Source organism: Cyprinus carpio, chromosome A6 (genome assembly GCF_018340385.1).
Source record: "Cyprinus carpio isolate SPL01 chromosome A6, ASM1834038v1, whole genome shotgun sequence".
Classification (NCBI taxonomy): Eukaryota; Metazoa; Chordata; class Actinopteri; order Cypriniformes; family Cyprinidae; genus Cyprinus; species Cyprinus carpio.
Window position 1 is genome coordinate 26,384,127 of NC_056577.1, and position 18,882 is coordinate 26,403,008.

Consider the following 18,882-nt stretch of genomic DNA (forward strand, 5'->3'; position numbering starts at 1 on the left):
GGGGCGGCCGCCCTCCCCGCCCCCCCTGTTCCAACGTCTATGAATACATATGCATTTAATATTGATTTGACTTTGTCTAACAATTATTTTTGCATTGCATTTCATTACATCAAGTAGGTTGAAATTAAGAGCGAGATGAGTCATTCTTGCGTTTAAATAAACACGAAGATGAGCGTTCAGTTATAAATAGGCTAATAATTCCAGTCAGGCTGCACAAGATATTCAAACCTATTGAACCTACCTTGACAAGATTGTGAGACGCAGCCACTATTGCGCAACAGTCAGCCGGCAGTGACGTCGCAGACGCCGCCATATTGCAATGTTTCCCTTCTCCTCTTCTTCACTGAGCTCAACAGCAGCCATCAACTTTCGCTTTACAACTGGAGACAGGGACAACACCACAGACATGGAGACAGACACTCTTCTGGAAGCTCTTAAAGGTGCCCGGCTGTGTGTGCTGGGGTGGTCTGCGTGAGTTTAGAGAGGAGTTATATGTGATTATGAGCTGGTAATGTGAGTTAGCTACTGTTAGCATGGCCTGTGGCTAAATGGCTTTTCCTGTTTTTCGAGGTCTGACTCTGTTGTGGGTGAAGAGCAGATGAACTGGTTGCTTTTTCCTATTTTATAACTTATTTATTATTTAATTTTATTTATATATAAAAACATTTTTTGGCTAAAACGACGCATTAGCTAAGAAATAAACAAGACTACTGTTGATTGAGATAGCTAGTTAGTGGTTGGGGATGATGTAGAGTTAATTTTAGTATATTACGTTACACATCTGTATTTTCAGGGTTAACTCTAAACTAGTGAAAAATTGATTCAAAATTGGAATAGGTTTTCTTTATAACCCGAGTTTTTTTGGCATTTATACCTTATTTGAAGTCGTACTCAGTTCTTCTACTAACTTGAATATTACTATTATTAATGTTATTATTGTTGTTGTTAATAATAATTTCTCATTGTTTATATTTATAGTCGGGGTGGTGTAAATAGTTTTTGTGATTCATGACAAAGCTCAGATTTATTGTACTTGTACTAGTTCTTACGTAAGTATGTTAGGAAAAGGTTTTAATATTTTGTCTTATTTTTCCTAAAAGTTCAGGGCTGGACTGGTTATAGTTTTCCTTTGGCGTTCTAAATATGGCCTGAAGACTAGAAACGAAGTTTAGGGTCATAATATTGTGCTGCTTACTTTACTAACCCTTCTTGAAAAATAATGATATATGTTCTGATTTTCGTGAAAGCATGCATATTATTCCAAGACCAATTATAGATATAGTCTGGGTTGTCTAAATAGTTGTAGAAAGTAAAATGCTGTGTGATTTTTGGAGCTTGAATATAAAATAAACCTAGCAACAGGTGCACTGTAGTTGCTCTGTTAACATTTAAAATGTGAGATATAGTTAATAATAAAAGCATATTTTTCTCCATGAAAGCAGATACAAGTCAGAGCTAGAGTGAACTAACTAGATTTCGAATTTTAGATATTTTAAAGTTGGAGGTTGCTTGGATTGCATGCAGTATATATGTAATAAGAAATACACAATGCGATCTTATTATTGTGTTTGCTGCAGATTTTGACAAGAAGGTGAAGAAAGAGTCATCTTCAGTGTTGGATCAGTTTTTGTGCCATATTGCGAAAACCGGGGAAACGCTGTAAGTACCTCCAGATATCAGTGAGTGATTTAAGAGGGGCATAGAAACCCCATTTACCTTTGTGTGACCTCTTTTTTTATTATTTTTTTAAATCATAACTACTTTTCTGGGTAACACCACAAGGTGGTTTATTGCACTACCACAGCACTATTGGATTTGCTCCAAAACACACTGAACCTTGTACTTATCAACTAGATCTGCTTTAGACGACCTGCTCTCAGTTCATGAAATAATTGTGAGAATACATAGTCAGATGCATATCAGAAGACTGAATCTATGTATGTCACTGGAAATGGAGTTCTGGAGTTCTGTGGTCAATTATTTTTGCATAATTACCACTGAACTGTGTTGCAGTGTTTATTTGATCCTACATAGTTGTGTTAGTTCTGTATCTCTCATATCATTCTGGTCTCTTCTCACATAATAAAACGATTTCAGCTGAATTTTCAAATATCAACATTTCATCCTCATTTATTTGGATGATAGCTGCGTAATAATAAGAAGGATTGTGACCGGCAGATGTTGTCGCTTACAAATTAATAATGCTCTGTATTGTTGCATTTCAGGGTGTCCTGGTCTCAGTTTAAAAGCTACTTCATATTCAAACTGGAGAAAGTGATGGAAGATTTCCAAGCATCGTCCCCAGAGCAACGTGGGCCTGCCAACCCCAATGTTGAGTCGGTTCCTTTTGAAGAAATGAAGGAGAGAATTCTTAAAATAGTCCATGGATACAACGGGTGAGTAACATGCTAAATAATTGCATAGTCATAGTGTGGTGCTATCACCAGTTTTCCTTTCAGAAAAGCACTGAGTTTGTTCCTGTAATAAGTGTACCATAATGATGTTTTGGATAAAAAGAGAGAGCCTGTCTCTTTACCCCAGAGTAAGTGTGCCATCTTCTGGCTGTTGAATATAACCTAGCCTACACCGTTGTGGAGGATGCAGCAGCTAATTATTTTCTCTGTCCAGGATCCCATTCACTATCCAGCGCTTGTGCGAGCTGCTCACTGAACCTAGGAGGAACTACACAGGAACAGAAAAATTTCTCAGAGGAGTAGAGAAGGTCAGTGCATGATGCATCGTACAGTTCAAGAACTAATAGCCAAATGGATGCTGTTTAGTTGTGTGTAGTGGTGCACTTCCTATAAAATGCTTTTATCTCCTTCACCCTTTTCTTATATAAATGACAGTTCATTCCCAGTATGTTCAGTTTTTGTTTGCAGTTTTATTATAGTTTTGCTATAAATTTGTTCCATCCGAAGTCAGATGTGAGAGATTATTACTTGCTGTCTTTGACTTCCATAAAGGCTTTGTTGATTTATGGTCAAATGCATTTGTTTTGCAGGTGTGATTTATAAAGTTAGAGGATCGTTTACAGTGTTCTACACACTTGTCTCTTCAAATGTTTGCTAAGTGGATTTTATTATGTGCTGGAGGAACTTTGACTCATTGATGTGTTTTATTGCTTACGTGATTTGATTACCAATCAAGGCCCACATTTAAGTCCAACTTAAAGTTTCACTCTGCACATTTTCCCACATAGGATGTTGTAAATGAATTTGCATTGTTTATGTTATTGAAATGGATTGTTTTCTCTCTTCATCAGAATGTGATGGTGGTCAGTTGCATTTATCCTACATCTGAGTAAGTAATTACTGTTCACTTTTAAAATGTAAAGATGCTACATATTAATTGAATGCACAGATAACTCTAATTAATGTAGATAAATAAAGAGCTATTTCTGGCCTCTTTGTAGGAAGAATGGCTGCAGCGGTGTCAACAGAATGAATGGAGTCATGTTGTCAGGGAACACATCCACCTTTACAGAGAGGTGAGGAAAGCAGATGGAGCTCAGGACAAATTATTTAAAAAAAAAAATAAGCATGAAACTTGATTTCCCTCTATATTACAGGAAAGTGAATGGTCCAGGAACGCCCAGACCATTAAACAGACAGAAACACTCCATGTCCAGTTCACTGTCCACAAATGGCCTTCCGGACAGTACAGAAAACAAGGAGACACACACAGCACAAGGACACAGCAAATCAGCCAGGTAGGCTAAGTTTGCTGTCATATCTCATCTCATTTTTTTTTCTTTCTAATTTTACTTCTGAAACGTACTTAAGACTAGGGCTGGACAATAATTCAATATCAATATGTATCGTGATATCACTTTTTTCAGTAACGGTGATATGATTTTTAAACATTTCCGATATTTCGATATACATTACCAGTGTTTCCTATACATTGATTTATTTGTGGTGTTTGACTTCGTTGAATAAATATGAGCACTGCACATTTCAAAATCATAACACGGCACGTGGGTGTTTTATATGAATGTATCTCTGAAAGGGAACCGACTGACTGTCTTCAGAAAAGTTTCAAAAGCATTTTCATTTGATCTGATAAAGTAGAGGTCATAAGCAGATCTGCTTTGATTACAGCCGTTACCAGGGAAACCGATGTTTCTGCTGCTCTCAAAGCGCCTCCTGCTGGCAGAGAATCGGTTTGCATTTTCAATAAGCCTGTCTCCAGCAACATGTTTTTGTTGTTGCTCATTTTTTTGTTTTCTGCAGCGACACGGAGCACTTTTCATATTCTTTATCCTAGCTGAAGCACATTTGTTTCAATCTATTAGAATAATCAATCTAAACTACCAATCAAGTTTTTGAATAGTAAGATTTTTTTTTTTTTTAAGGATTCTCTTCTGCTCATCAAGGCTGCATTTATTTGATCCAAAGTACAGCAAAACTGTAAAAATATGAATTATTTTCACTATTTAAAATAACTGATTTCTATTTGAGAGCAGTTATTTTAAATCTTCAGGAATCATTCTAATATGCTGATTATCAATATTTAAAACAGTTGAGAATTTTTTTTTCAGGATTCTTTGATGAATAGAAAAATCCAAAGATCAGCATTTATCTGAAATAAAAAGCTTTTATTACATTATACATTACCATTCAAAAGCTTGGAGTCAGAAAGATTCAACTTTGAAATCAAATATTTTCAAATAGAAAAGTTATTTAATTTTAATTTTAAATAAATGCAGGCTTGGTTAGTAGAATAGAATTCTTTAAAAAACAAAAAATCTTACTGTTCAAAAACATTGGTCTGGTAGTGTGTCAGCTTATAGTTTGATATAAGGTAAACAAATTATTTTGCGTTTTTTTTTTTTTTTTTTTTTTTTTTTTTTTTTCTTAAATATTATGTAGTTTTATAGGAGGAGGTTTCATAGACTTGGAAAATTCATATTTCAGAAGTTTTTAGGTACAGACATCTGTTGTGGGTGTTCTTGGCAATTTTTATGAGGCGCTTTTTTTTAATAGTGTTCATATCAATATTGGAATTATATCGTTTCAACCGAAATTAAAAAAATATATTGTGATATAAATTTTGGCCATATCGTCCAGCCCTAATTAAAACCAGAGATGGTGGACAGCAAAAATGAAATATCGAGAAATACATAAATTACTGGAATAAATAAACAGACACAAATCAAAATAATCGTGTTTTATATATTTATATATATATATTTTTGTTTTGTTTTGGCTATATATCATTTGTTGTTGTTGTTGTTGTTGTTAGATACAAATGTTCTGATGTGTGTAAAACTCTGAGGGTTAAATCAATGGACATATTCACTTATTTCTTCATGATGAATAATTAAACAGCTTGAAATTCAGCAGCCCTGAAAATCCTTTACATAACAGAAATACAGAATATATCTTTGTGTTCCAGTGATGCATCTGTATCAGGCATTGGTGGGCCTCTCAGCAGCTCTGTGAAAAACAAACACTTAGATGACGAGGAAGATGAGGGAATGGAGGCGGAGGAACATGAAGTGAAGAGGCTGAAATTTAACCAGGATGGCAATGATGAAGAGGAGGATGAAGATGAAGCAGACCAGCAGGTTGTCGAGACACCCAGATCTACATCAACTAATAGCTCCTCAGATCAGTCAGAGGATGCCGAATCACCATCATCCATGTTGCAAGAGGGGAGTGAAGAAGAGGATGAAAGTAAACCTCATGATTCAGCCGGAGGCTCTGAGGACCAAGGTAGCATCGTTTTCTTCCCCTCCTCTTTTAGGTTGTTCACACACTACATAAATCACTAACATATTCTACTCTTTGCTAATGTAGAGCCTTCCAGCACACAGCCTGAGTGTTCTGTGGCAGATTCTAGAGAGGCTTTTACTGAGAGAGAGGTTCCCTGTGGCTCTGATGACTCCTCAGAAGAGCCCAGTGATATGGACCAATCAGAGCAAAGAGCCCCGGTGGGCGTGGACTCTAGCCCTGAGGTGAGAGAAGGGGAGGAGCCAAGCGAGCAGGTCAGCAGCAGTAGCACTGATGAAAATGCGTCTGGACCCACATCCAGCAGCAATAGAGTAGAGTCACCCACAGAGGGCGACTCTGGGTCAGGGGCCCTGGACTTGGAGAATGCAGAGGAGGAGCCTATGGAGCAGGACTAGAAGCCTGCAGATTCCTAGCCTAAACAATAACTGCGTGCTTTTGTGGAGATTAAGAAGACACACACTTAAGTGGTCTTCCACAAAGACAACACACAACCTACCGCCATGCGCCTTTCGGTCGAGAGTCCACCTAACTTCTCCAACCTTCCCAAACGGACACTTTATGCAGATGTACATATGATTTTATTGCTGAAGTGAAGGTTTTAAACTGTCTTTTGTTTCCCAGTTATTTCCTTTGATTTCATTCATATCATCGGTTTCTGCCAGTCTGTTTTGTCACAGAGCTTAAAGCGGTTTGACTGAAGTTTTTTGGTGTCCAGTCATCACATTGTCAACCGTGACATCAATAAATAGCTAATTAAAGAAAAATTCATGATCAAATACAAGTTAAACTCTATTGACGCAGCTGTGGTGTACTTCTGGTTACCACAGGAAATAATTCCAACTTGTAGCTCCATTAGAAAAAGCTAAAGTGGAAGTCACTCGTCATAGACTTCTATAATGTATTTCAAAGCCAAAATATGTTGTTATCATATACAGCATACCTCAGCTGTTGTTGTTAAAGCTGAACTTGTATTAAACTAATATTTCTTTTAATATTTTAGTCTTGTTCAAGGCTTTAGATCAGCTAGGACGTGTCTTCTCTGCATTGGTTTATTAATATTTTAGTCACCTAGTGTCAAGCATCAAGGCAGTGGAGTTTATCGTCTTGCTCTCTCTGAAGACTCATAACTGGCTGCTGTTCAGGTTACGTTCCAAGCAAATACAAGCCATAGCTATCTTTGTTCTGTTGAATGATTCAAGCCTAGCATAACATTGCTTCTTTCTGGTCGTTTGTGTGTAACTGATGGGATGTAAAATCTCCTGTCTCACATACTACCACCTTCGCTTTTGTATTCTTGTGCAGTCTGCGCTGCATTGAAAGTGAGTGGTTTATGTCAGGTACATTTACCTCTTGATTCAAACTGATTTCATGATTCATGTTAATTTATACCAGCATTTCAATCTCCTGTTTTATGAGAAGTTGTTCTCATTTTTGTTGTTTGTTTTGGCAGGTGATTGTTGACTGCTCATACTAGCTCAATTACATTTGTGACGGTCCAACCCTGAGTTGTTCCACCGATAACAGCTGGCTGCCGTTTTGCAGCTGTGTGTTTTCGATATTTAGAATTTTGAAATTTCTGTAAAGTAGTGTTTTGTAGAGAATTGTTCACTGCCTTTTGTGCATCCATATATAATTGTATACTTTTTTTCTGTGTATTACTGAATGCGTGTGGTTTCAATACAGTATTCAGACAAAGCAATAAATGTTATTGTTTTAAATGTTTGGAAGTCCCTTTAATTTGTCACAGACGCGAGTCTGTGTCTGAAATATTACTTTTTTTCATATTTATAACAGTTTAAAGGTTTTAAACTATATATTTTACAGAAAGTTGTGTGAAGGTGTTCTCAATTTATTGCTTTATTGATTTGCTTTTTGGTTGCTAGGGTGTTCTAGGTGGTTGCTTACTAGTCCGATTCAAAAGAGCCCACCCACAAGACTTCATGATAGTTTGATTTCTAGATGTGAACATCTACAATGCATGCCTTTGAGATTAGTTTTTCCCCTATTTTATTGAATTCAAAAGTCTTATACTTAATCAAAAGTCTTAGTCTTCTTAAGAAAACACACAAGTTGATGCAAAGTTTAATACTTGTTAAGCACCACTAACTTGTAGGATGTCATTCATTGCAGGATTATCGTTACATAATGTCTCATGCTTTCATCCGGGCCTTTTCATAATCCTTAATCATGTTCCTCAAATTAATACATGCCTACTAATTAATTATGCTGTTATTAAGCTCTTGCACAGATTTTTCTGCTTCATTTCCCAAATACAAGTTTCCTTTTCATATGTCACACAGTCATATGTCTCTAACACAGAACAATGATTTCCGCAGGTTCTTTCAAGAATGGAAAGCTTTATTTGATCTGTCTTGTGTTTGTACTCACGTTGGCTGGCTAATTTCACAGTCTCATGAGTATGTGTTACTGAAATTTACCCAGCCCTCTCAGAGGAAATAAAAAGTGGATTGTCTAAGTTCTTCCATGGTCCATGGCAAGAGGTTACATTAAACTGTCATCTCTGAGCGGCGTCTCTTGGGAAATAACCCTGGACACTGGGGGAATAGAAACAAGTCTTAAGTAAATGAATTGTAATTTGATCCATGGAAAGGGGAATTAAAGTGCTTATTAATAATGATGAAGTCGAGTGACTATTAAGGCATTTCTTATGTTTGTGATGAACTCTTAGCATTAAAAGTTGTACAAGGAATACTAAAATTTGTCCTGTGTCACAAAGCAAAATTAGGATCCAATTACTTTTAAAGACTATATTTGCTTATTTCTTTCTTGTAATTCATTGGTGTAATAGTAAAGGTTTCATGAAATTCGTCTGTATATGGTTGCTCTTTTGCTCACTACAGCCATAAAGCAGTATCATATTTTGTCATAACAACGATTGACAGCATCAAACATTGTGTGCAGACTTCGGAAGACTCATTACTTTGGGATAAAGAGGGTAAATAACCACAATAATGTCAGATTTGGAAGAGAAAACACAACCATATGCTAAACATGATCTGAAACACAATGTTTGCACATTTCTGGTAAGCTGATGCATTGACTGAGAGATAATGTGAGAATTATTGACGTTTTCCTGCACTCTTTATTGTAATTTTGGTCTGCCCCCATATCAAAATGAGACTTAATAAAGCAGATAGTGGCCTGTTATTTACAAAGCTCAAGTTAAAGACAGATGTCGGTCTTCATTTTATTGTCACTGGGTGGCAGCTGACAGGATATTAGCTGTCAGATATTGGGGCTTAACTTGAAGCTTTTAGAACTTACAATTCATCTCTGTAGAGTAATATCTACATATCAAAATTGCGATGTTCAAAATTTAACATTTAGTTCCCCTTAATATAATTCACAGACTGGTGTCTGTGGTACAGAAGTACTCCTTCTGAATAACCAATCAGGCCAATTCATAATGTGCAATTACCACATGCCCACTTCATAAGAGACATGTCTAATTTTATATTATTCCCAGCAGAGGACATGTTAAACGTGTCTGAGACTTAGCCTTATGAAAAGTGTTCAAACATTCAGAACAGGCGGCTGTGGGAAGCGGTCCTGCAGATCTCCTATTCTAAAGCAGGAAGCCTTTATCCTTTAATGAAGACCAAAGAATAAATAAAAAAGTGTGTTGATCTTGAATGCATTGGCCTGTTAGTTGGTTTCCACAGTTCTTTGAAATCCTTTAGCCTTCATTACATTGACAATTTACTTGTGAATGATTTATCAGTGAATGTTACTGCAAAGAAAAAAATATTATTGTCTTCATTATCTTTAATGTAACATTGCAAGTCATTTTGTAGATAGCACTTATCTATAGACTGAATGTCTACATACCACTTTTATTAAATAATTGTATTAATTAAATAATTGTGAATATATATATATATAGGCTGCCTAATCTAAATAAAGTTTCACTGATAAATGTTAAGTAACAAAGTAAAATGAGCTGCAAAAGGCAGTTCATACTGATTTCAAAATCTGCATTCAAAAACCTGATATGTAAGCAAACTAACTTCTAATTCTAAACCCGTACTAAAATAATTTCATTCCAAAATGAAAGGTAGTTTACGTTCTTCAAGCGCATTATCACATTTGCATTCTAGACGTGGCTTGACTCGGATGGAATCGGATTGGAAGTTCACTGCTTGGTCACTGTTCTCATTGGTGTAACCCTTAACGTGGTTCGAGCGAGGGTCAAGCCTCACCATGCACAATCTCTGTGTCATCCAATAGAGGGTAGTGTTTAGTCTCCCAGCCAGGCCTAACAGGTTTACCCCTCCCCAGAACAAGGAGACAGACTGACTGCCCCAGGGCTGCAGATATGGGATGCTGTCTTCTGTTCTGCTTCTCCTTTATACTTTTCCCTGGCATGAAGTCTTGATGACTGCTCAACTGCTGTGGGCACCGTGGCCAATGCAACCTTCAGCTGAGACTCCCATGTGCCCATCAGCTTAAAGAGCCCTTTAAAGTACGCGGAAGCTGCAATGAGGGAGCAATCACAAACTCTAAAAAAGTAGTGACTTTTTGAGTGTGGTTAAAAGATACTTAGTTTCATGTAGCCAGACTTTAGATTATTTAAAGTCTGTTCCACTTTCCAATTTATCCTGGATCAAAAATGCCCAATTAGACAGGGAGAGACTGTTCGAGAAGTATGCAAAGTGACCCGTCACAGAGCGGTCAGTTATATGTTCAATTGCATATTTATCATTTTTACTTTACATTTCTGCATGATAAACAGGGTTCAGGATGAATAGGGTTTTTGTGTGATGTCAAGGCAAAAGTGTGTTCTTTCAGCATGTGGATGACAATTGGCAAGGGCAGGTGGATAGTGCAGTGAAAGATGTTTGCGTAGGGCAGTTCTGTTTATTATGTGAGAGACACTTTCTTTAAACACTCAATCCTAGTGATGATGACACATTTGTTTAAATACCATGTAGAGGGATGAGTTGTCAATTGCAGTTCCCCAACAAAGCTTGAAATCTTGGAACCAGCAGACTGTTGAAGAAGTGCAATGGAAAAAAAATACACTGTTCTCAGGCTGATGTTGTTTGAACTACCACTGACTGGTCAGACAGACATTGACCAATACCGTCCTGGACTTATGTTCAAGGATGAGGCAGAGCCAGTTCACTTGTTTCGCCTATGGATGAGCTTTCAGTATCTAAACAAATGCCAAAAAACAGGAAAATAACTCCCAAATCTTCCCATGTGTGCTATTTGGAATCTCTACTGAGACTTAAAATGAAGCTTGGTGAGAAACGAAGTAACAAGAAAATGACTGCTTTCTTATTGCAAAATGTATCCGACATCTGCTTTTTGCCATCTGTTTTCTCCGCATTAACAGGTGAGGGAACATATTGAACACAGTCTGCCAAGCCCATTTTCTTGGCTCTTTACAGGGTAGTTATGAGATGGAATCGGTGGCAAAATGCCTGTCATGTAAAGTCCCCTGCCTGTTATGCATGGTCCTACTGTATACATTATTTTCTTGTGGATTTCCTATCTATATTATTTTCTTGTGGATAATAATAAGTTACACAGTTAAATTGTAGTACCAGATAACTGTTACAACCTATTCTGACAGAAACTATCATTGTTAAGATTAAAAATGGTGCTTGGTCATGAATTCCCTTAACAAGCAGAAACATCACTGAAATCTTTTTTTTTTTTTTTTTTGACTGATTGCATGAAAACTTTCAAGTAAACAGTGACAGAAAAAAATTAAGACTCCTGTTATATTTATATGTGCAATCTCACACTCATTGGACTGAATCATCCCTCGAGTGTAAAAATAAATGTGCGATTATATACATTACCAGTTCAACATTTGTTTTAAACAGTGCTGTACGATAAATTTCAGACTTTTATTGGTATTTTTCAGGGCACAATCTATCATGTAGGGAACATGAACACTTATCTAATTGTTAGCTTTCTACATTTTACTTAACATGTACTGTATGTGTTAGGGATAGGCAAGTGTTTCTATCCAAAGCAATTAAGGTGTTGCATTAAATACATAAATTTGATCTGCTCATGCATTTCCTAAGAATCAACCCCATAATGCTGTTGTTGCAGGTGCTCTACTGCTTGAGCTACAGGAAAAGGGAACATTCTCTGTGATACATTTGTGATGTGTATTAATAATGATATAAAAGTGAGAAATACTGAGACAACTCATGATGTTTTGTTGATGTACTGGCCGATACTGATCGCAACGGATATTGTATGCAGTGTACTGTTGCAGGACTTGTATTTTTGGTGAAAATACACACTTAAATTTGTAATAGAACATCTGTGATGAAAACATTAAAATGAAATAAATTTTGTTTTTTATTTACTTTAAGGGTTTCAAGCTTTAATTCGAGGGGCCATACCTCCAGAAAACCCCCCATAATTTGTACCCTGGCTTTAAATGATTCTGATGGTGGTGAGATGGAATGGGAAAAAACTAAATAAATAATTAATAGCTCTGAGTGAGAGTGTTTGATGATTTGTGGTGGTTCTTCTCTTTCTCTCTCTCTCTTTTTTTTGACAACATTCTGTCCACTGTTTTATGATCTTGTTGTAATGGCTTGAAAATGTTAAAAGGACAACCCGCTTAATGGTATTTTTTTGGTGCAGTGAAGCAGAACCAGTACAGGTCAACTATCTGAGTTTAGATGTTCAGTCAGACATTTAATTAAGTGTTACAGTACAACACGTCATAATGTATCATGTATAAATTTATTACTGAAATATATTGTTTTTACAATGTGCAGAGGGGTTCTTGCAAACCCTTTAGCTGAATAAAATGTATAATATTATACCTATTTTATGTATATACTATGTGTATACCATTTTTGTGTAAATCATTTGTACAATAGTTTTATGAATTGTATACATTCACTGCATAATGCAGGTCATAAAAAAAGACAAAGATGGTACTGTATATACACAGTGTACGTAATGTAAAAGACTGCCTGCTACATTACTACAGGCTGTCATTTAGCATTCACATAGCCTAATACTACCGCTCTTTTTTAGATTTTCAGAAAAAAAGTTGCTGATTTTCATATTTTGTCATACTTTCTGGCTCATTATTCATCTTGCATTGTTAAGATCTAGCCCTGCTTCAGAGAGTTGGCGGCTAATTCTGAGTAATACACACATTGATTGGCATCATTACTGGTTTCGTGGGCCTGTGGCCTCTGCTGGAGTATTACAGTCTAATGAAGTGCTTTAATTGACTTTTGTGGAGGCTATTCCATCATTGCTCCATTTATAGATGTACCCTCTGCCTCTCAGGCTAATAGCAGCTGAGCACCTGGTTTACTACACAGCTAGGCTTTTAGCAGCCATTTTGTGCAGGGAACGCTGCTTTTTGCAAGAGGCTGTTAAAAGTGTAAATGGGAGACTAATAAAGTGGCAATTTGAGTGATTTTTCCCCTGATATAGCAGGAAAAAAGGTGCCTCTCTCTGTGTGTATGTTTAGTACCTGAGGAAAAGCACTTGGGAAATGTTGGGGAACATTTTGTGTTTTGTTTCTGCAATATGTAACAAATTTTATACTGATATGTAAAAATTAGATTTTTGCAATTTCTTAAAAAAAAAAAAAAATGTGGTGCACCTGTGTAACTTGCCACTACAAAGCTACGTTCAGTGTTTCGGGTGGTTGCCGGGGCATTGCTATCTGGTTGCTAAGGTGTACTGAATGGTTTTAGTGTGTTGTTGTATTGATGCTATGTTGTTCTAAATGGTTTTAGTGCAGTACAGTGTGGTGGTTTTCTCTATGGCTGTTTACTGGCCAAAGTCAAAAGAGCCCAAGCTTAGGATACTGTGCGTTGTAATTTAGCTATAGAGAAATAAAACCCCATACCGTCAAACCCCAACAGGTCAATCGACTGATCTTCACATCCAATTTAAGCATGTGCACTAGTTAGCCTTTGAACGGCTCTCAGCGGTCATGCACTCAATCAATTTCCCAGTGTGATTGCATAGCTGCTCATACTGGAGACTAAACAAGCTACATATTACCAGAGGTTATTATATGATGTAATCTTCACCATTACAGCTATGTGAAATAGAAGTTTGTCATAATAGAGGTTGGCAGGACCTGACAAGTGAAAACCAATAAAATCAGCAACGTCTAAATCCAGTGAGTGGATTGGTTTTGAGAAAGCTAGGGGATTTAGGACTTGTGCTGCTGTTAAGTTGCTCTGCCATCAGCACTGCATCATCCCCCGAGGGAGCTATTAATAGTTCTGATGGTCAATAAACCAAATCTCCCATGACATATTATGTGTGACTCACTGTAGCTACACAGGACTGATGCAGGCCACCAAATGTAAGGCTCTACTGTGAAGATATTAATTACATGAAATAAGGTGGACAATTTAGTGAAGAAATTTAGCTAAATAATGTATTACAAATATTTAATCTATTTTTAATCAGATTAATCAAATTTTAATTTTTTTATTTGATGTAATTAAGTAATTTAGGTTCAATTTAAATGAAATATAAACAAAATATGAATGTTAAATGTAAATCTAATTGTAAAGTAGGCTATATAATATGTGCTTTTTATTAAACTAATATGCAAGTTGTGATACCTAAAAAAACTAAGTCTAATCTATTTATCTTGCTCTTTCAATGGCACAACATTCCAGGGAATCCTTAGAATTCCATTTCGGTCCAGCTTTCACAACACACTCAAAGGCAGTAAATCCACAACACTTTCACTTTTACACAGAAAAAGAGGGGCAGTAAATGAAATGAGATGCTACACCACATTGTTACACTGTCAAAGACCTTTTAACATAAGTCACTTAGAGGATTACATTTATTTGTAGCAGTGGGGACATTCAGCATGTCCTGTTCCATTTAAAACATTTGGCAATTTTTGAAACTTCACACTAGCGACTTTTATCCGGCACTATCAAATCATCACTTTAGTTCCGCATTTATCTCAGTTCAGAGGATTCCATTATGTTACTCATCGCTAAACTTAAATTTAACGGTTATTAAATTACTAAACAAATCTATTATGCATCATCATATAATCTGTTGGCTTGCTGACTTGCTTAACAGAACTGGCAATTTTTTTTTTTTTTTGGCATTGCTCAACAAAACTCAATTATGACCCACCAAGGCGTGCAAGTGATTTCCAATAAGAAAAATAAATCTGAAGTGTATTTACAACAGCATTCTAATAGCAGTATAAAGGAAATACATGTAAAGCACTTCGCCTTTGAGGTTCAACATGATGTTTGGAGAATGCTGAAGAAACAGGTCTTGAACGGATGCCTCGAGGTGCTCAGGGTAAACATAATGGAACAATGCTGTACAGTTGCAGCTGCCAGAGGAGAGCAGAGCGACTCTCACCTCATTGACAGTTCTGACACAACAGTGCTTATGGCAACCAACATGACTGAAACATGTGGTTCAGTGTAACTTTTACATTGCACAGCACTTGTTTTCACCTCTGCTCTCACTTCCAATATTTTGATATTGACCTACAGGCATGGAAAAGTAAATGCAAGGAAAAAATGTAGAGGGTGTTGAAATTCTACATTTTTAGGCAGTATTTTACTGAGCCACAAAGTGAATTTAATCGTAAGTGGGTCGATGAAAGGATATGAAAACAAAAAAACATTAAAAATGCAATTCAAACTGAATATGACTTGAATAGACATTTCTTGATGAACATGTTTTCATTTTATTTTTAGGGGTGAATCACATTGTATATCACAGAACCATGTAGAGTAGACCCTCATGACTGTGTCATGGACTGCATTTTCAAAAAAAAATTTTTTTTTTAATTGTTTGTCATTTGGCCAAGGTCGGTAAAAGCAAATTTGTAAATAGTATTAAAGTTTTTTTAAAAATGCAAAAATGAAACTTTTTTTTTTTTTGAACAGTTATGTCATCTCTCTCTCTCTCTCTCTCTCTCTATATATATATATATATATATATATATATTTATTTACTTTTTTAATGACTGGAATAGAGCCCTTCTGCAGCGTTAAAGAGAAAAGCGCACTTTGAGTTACCGCAATACTAAGCCATAAACAACATGGCTTAAAAGACCTTTGAACCTAACAAGTCCGTGCTAAGTTCAGGGGTCAGTTGACTAGTGGAGGTACATTTTACTTGTGGTCATGCACAGGGTCAAGACCATTCTTTACCATTTGTGTGTTCACAAAACAAATGTATGAACTGCATATTTTCAGACTTGTATAATTTCCTGAATTGCACCACAGGGATCAATAAAGAACCTCTTTTTAATTTAGGACTGATGTGAAAGTCACAACAGCATTTGAGATAATATATTGCTACAAAACCATCATCAACCAGGCAAAATTTGAGGTGTGATGCTTTGAACACTGCCATTTCACTTTTTTTTTTTTTTTTCACATTTTTTGTAGTCAAATGGGAGATAGTTTTCTGTGACAAGTAGGCTGTCGAAACATTATAAATGTAATGCATCACTGCTGAATGAATTCCCTAAAGGACTTGTGTCAAACAAAGCTGAATGAAGAGATGGCAGGCATGTTTCCTCATAATGAGAACTAAAATGATACATTTACCATCAACTCTATTTTCTATTTCAAAGTCTGTCATCATAGTCAACAGATTTCACATTAAAACATTAAAACAAAACAACAGATCTCACTTTTTGTGGGATGTGTGGCTGTGCAGCTGTTTTCAATACTTCATTCCTAGTGTTCAATTCACTGGTCCAAATGCAACTACTGCCCAGAGCCTGAAAGATAACGGTGTCATCTTAGTGAGAGATGTGAGGATAAGGAAAAGGTCAGTGACTGAGGTATGGGCTTTTTTCAGCTGGTGGGACAGTGACATCTCTGTGTTTGAAGAATGAAAGATTTCTACAGTTCTACAGAACATTTGAATCATAGCCAGAGAAAAGAATAGAATTATATGGTGTGTTCAAGTCCTTCAGGGACATTAATAAGTTGCTTGTAGTAATTATGACTTGAGGTGCGTACAAATGAGTTTGGTCTGAACAAGACCTTTTCAACATAAAACCCAATCTACAAAAGGATGAATAAAGAAAGCATATTGGCTGTTTTTGATTTTTTTATGTTTTGATTCCAAAGTGCTGTGAATTGAAACATTATATATTATATTGTAATTGTACCATACTATAGTATTTTCTACATGCAACTTGGATGAAAAAAAAAAAAAATAAATAAATAAAAAAAAATAATTCCTTTTAAATTTGTTCATTTTAACAAATTGAACATTAATGTTTTCTTATTGACATGCTCTCAACTCAGAAACTCAGGGCGTAAAGAAAATTCCCACTCATAATTACATCATAGTAATGACGATCACGTCCGTTAATACTCAATATTACAGATATTACTTGAATGCACCAACAGACTGGGGCCAGTTAGCCCTAGCCCTAGCAAATGTATAGCCACCATCGTAGAAATGCGGTAATGGCTTTTGCAACAGCAAAGGCCACTCACACTGTCTTCAGAAAATGTAAAAAAATGAAATATTTGCTTTCTAAAGAGACTTTTTAGTGCTTGGTTATTCTTCAGTTTTGATTATATAAACATTTTGGTTTTCCATATCCTTGCTCACCAAAACAAAAATCTGTTTTTAGAAATCTATTAAAACTATGGTAGAATAGATGCTCACATAAAAAATACTCCTAAAATATATTTATATTTTATTCTGACATATATTTCTTAAAGTAAACGGTAAGAACAACCCCTTGCCTGGTCCATTGTGCTGTTTTGATGAAATTAATATTTAGGCTTTGGTTTCCCATATTATCATAGTAAAATTTCAAATCAAAACCTGAACCAGACTGTATTTATAGTAGCTTGTTGGGAGACTGAATTCACTTTACGCTGTTTGCAACACTAAAATGCAACATACAGGACTTAATGACAGGTCATCATGCAGGTGGCTGAAGGAAGAGATTGCAATCATACACAGCACATGAATGTAATCTGATCTTTAGTAATCAAGCTGACTGCTCCTGAAGGAATCAATGCAGTGTCCCAAATGATTATTTTGAGTATTTTAAGCTTGCAAATAGTCTATCACATTATTAACAACACACTACAAGAAACTAAGTGCAGTTGCCTATAGAAAATTAAAAAAATGAGTTGGCTTAAGTTAATTAACATTCAGTACGTTTTCACATTTTCGTCTTGTAAACTTCTCCTTCTTGAAACTTGGAGAAGTGTGAAACAAGAAACCTTACATGAAACGTGAACAAAATATTAATGGGAAAATGACCATATATATAAATGCCTTGCTCTTGGCTCACACAGTGATTTTACCACAGTTAGGAATCAATTGACACAGGACCCATAAGAAAAATGGTACAACGGGGTAAAAATTACAAAACGACTGAAAACAATAAGCTCACTATTACAGATCTCTCAGGCAAGGATGGCCCACTGGCGTTCATTCTTATTCTTAACAATAAAACCATCCCCTGTCAGCCCATTTCCTCTAACAAAGCTGAACAAGAGCCAAGGACGCAAACAGTGGTCTTATCGGTCAACAGCCGATTTACTCCAGAGCTTCTCCTTTTTTTTCTACTGTGGCATTTAGACAAATGAGGGGAGCTCTAAAGCTAACACTGGAGGACGGCCGACCATATCACACGCTGCCCACCTTCATTCATTACCAATATAAAAATAAACTAGAGAGTGTGATCAAAGCAATCTCCACTTCTCCTCTCTTCCTGGCCTGGAAAGGGAACAACGCAGAATTGATTGCCGTTGCTTCTTTTTGTTTGCTTTTGCATGGAACTCTGTTATCTCCTATTAAAAGAGAGTGTGTGAAGAGATCTCTGTGGACATAAATCACACAAACATTCCTCCTTCAGGCAAGCATAAAAGCAATCAATTACATAAAAGCAGACAGAGAGGAGGAGGGTGACAGCATGTTACCTCTCCTCCCTTATTAACATAATTATTTCCTTAACGTTTGCACAAAGCTACACAATGTTATTCCTTTTTTTCTTTTTAACCAAAAGTTTTATATAGAAAGAGTCAAATAAGTGGCTTTGGTACTTTATACCTTTTAACTTTGGATGTTTCTTTTTTGAGGTGTCAAGGTGTGAAATTGACAAAGTTTTTAGATAGTAAAGAAAGACGGTATA

General features: G+C 36.2%; 1 protein-coding gene across 1 annotated transcript; it reads left to right on the forward strand.

Moving 5' to 3' along the window:
- The first annotated feature begins 262 nt into the window (after nt 1-262).
- Nucleotides 263-7,456, forward strand: LOC109106802 (serine/threonine-protein phosphatase 4 regulatory subunit 2-B-like). Its single transcript, XM_019120061.2, has 9 exons — nt 263-440; nt 1,578-1,659; nt 2,226-2,396; nt 2,629-2,722; nt 3,266-3,303; nt 3,416-3,490; nt 3,572-3,712; nt 5,401-5,720; nt 5,805-7,456. The coding sequence occupies exons 1-9, from the start codon at nt 320-322 to the stop codon at nt 6,131-6,133; spliced, it is 1,371 nt and encodes a 456-aa protein (XP_018975606.1). The 5' UTR covers nt 263-319; the 3' UTR covers nt 6,134-7,456.
- Nucleotides 7,457-18,882: the final 11,426 nt, after the last annotated feature.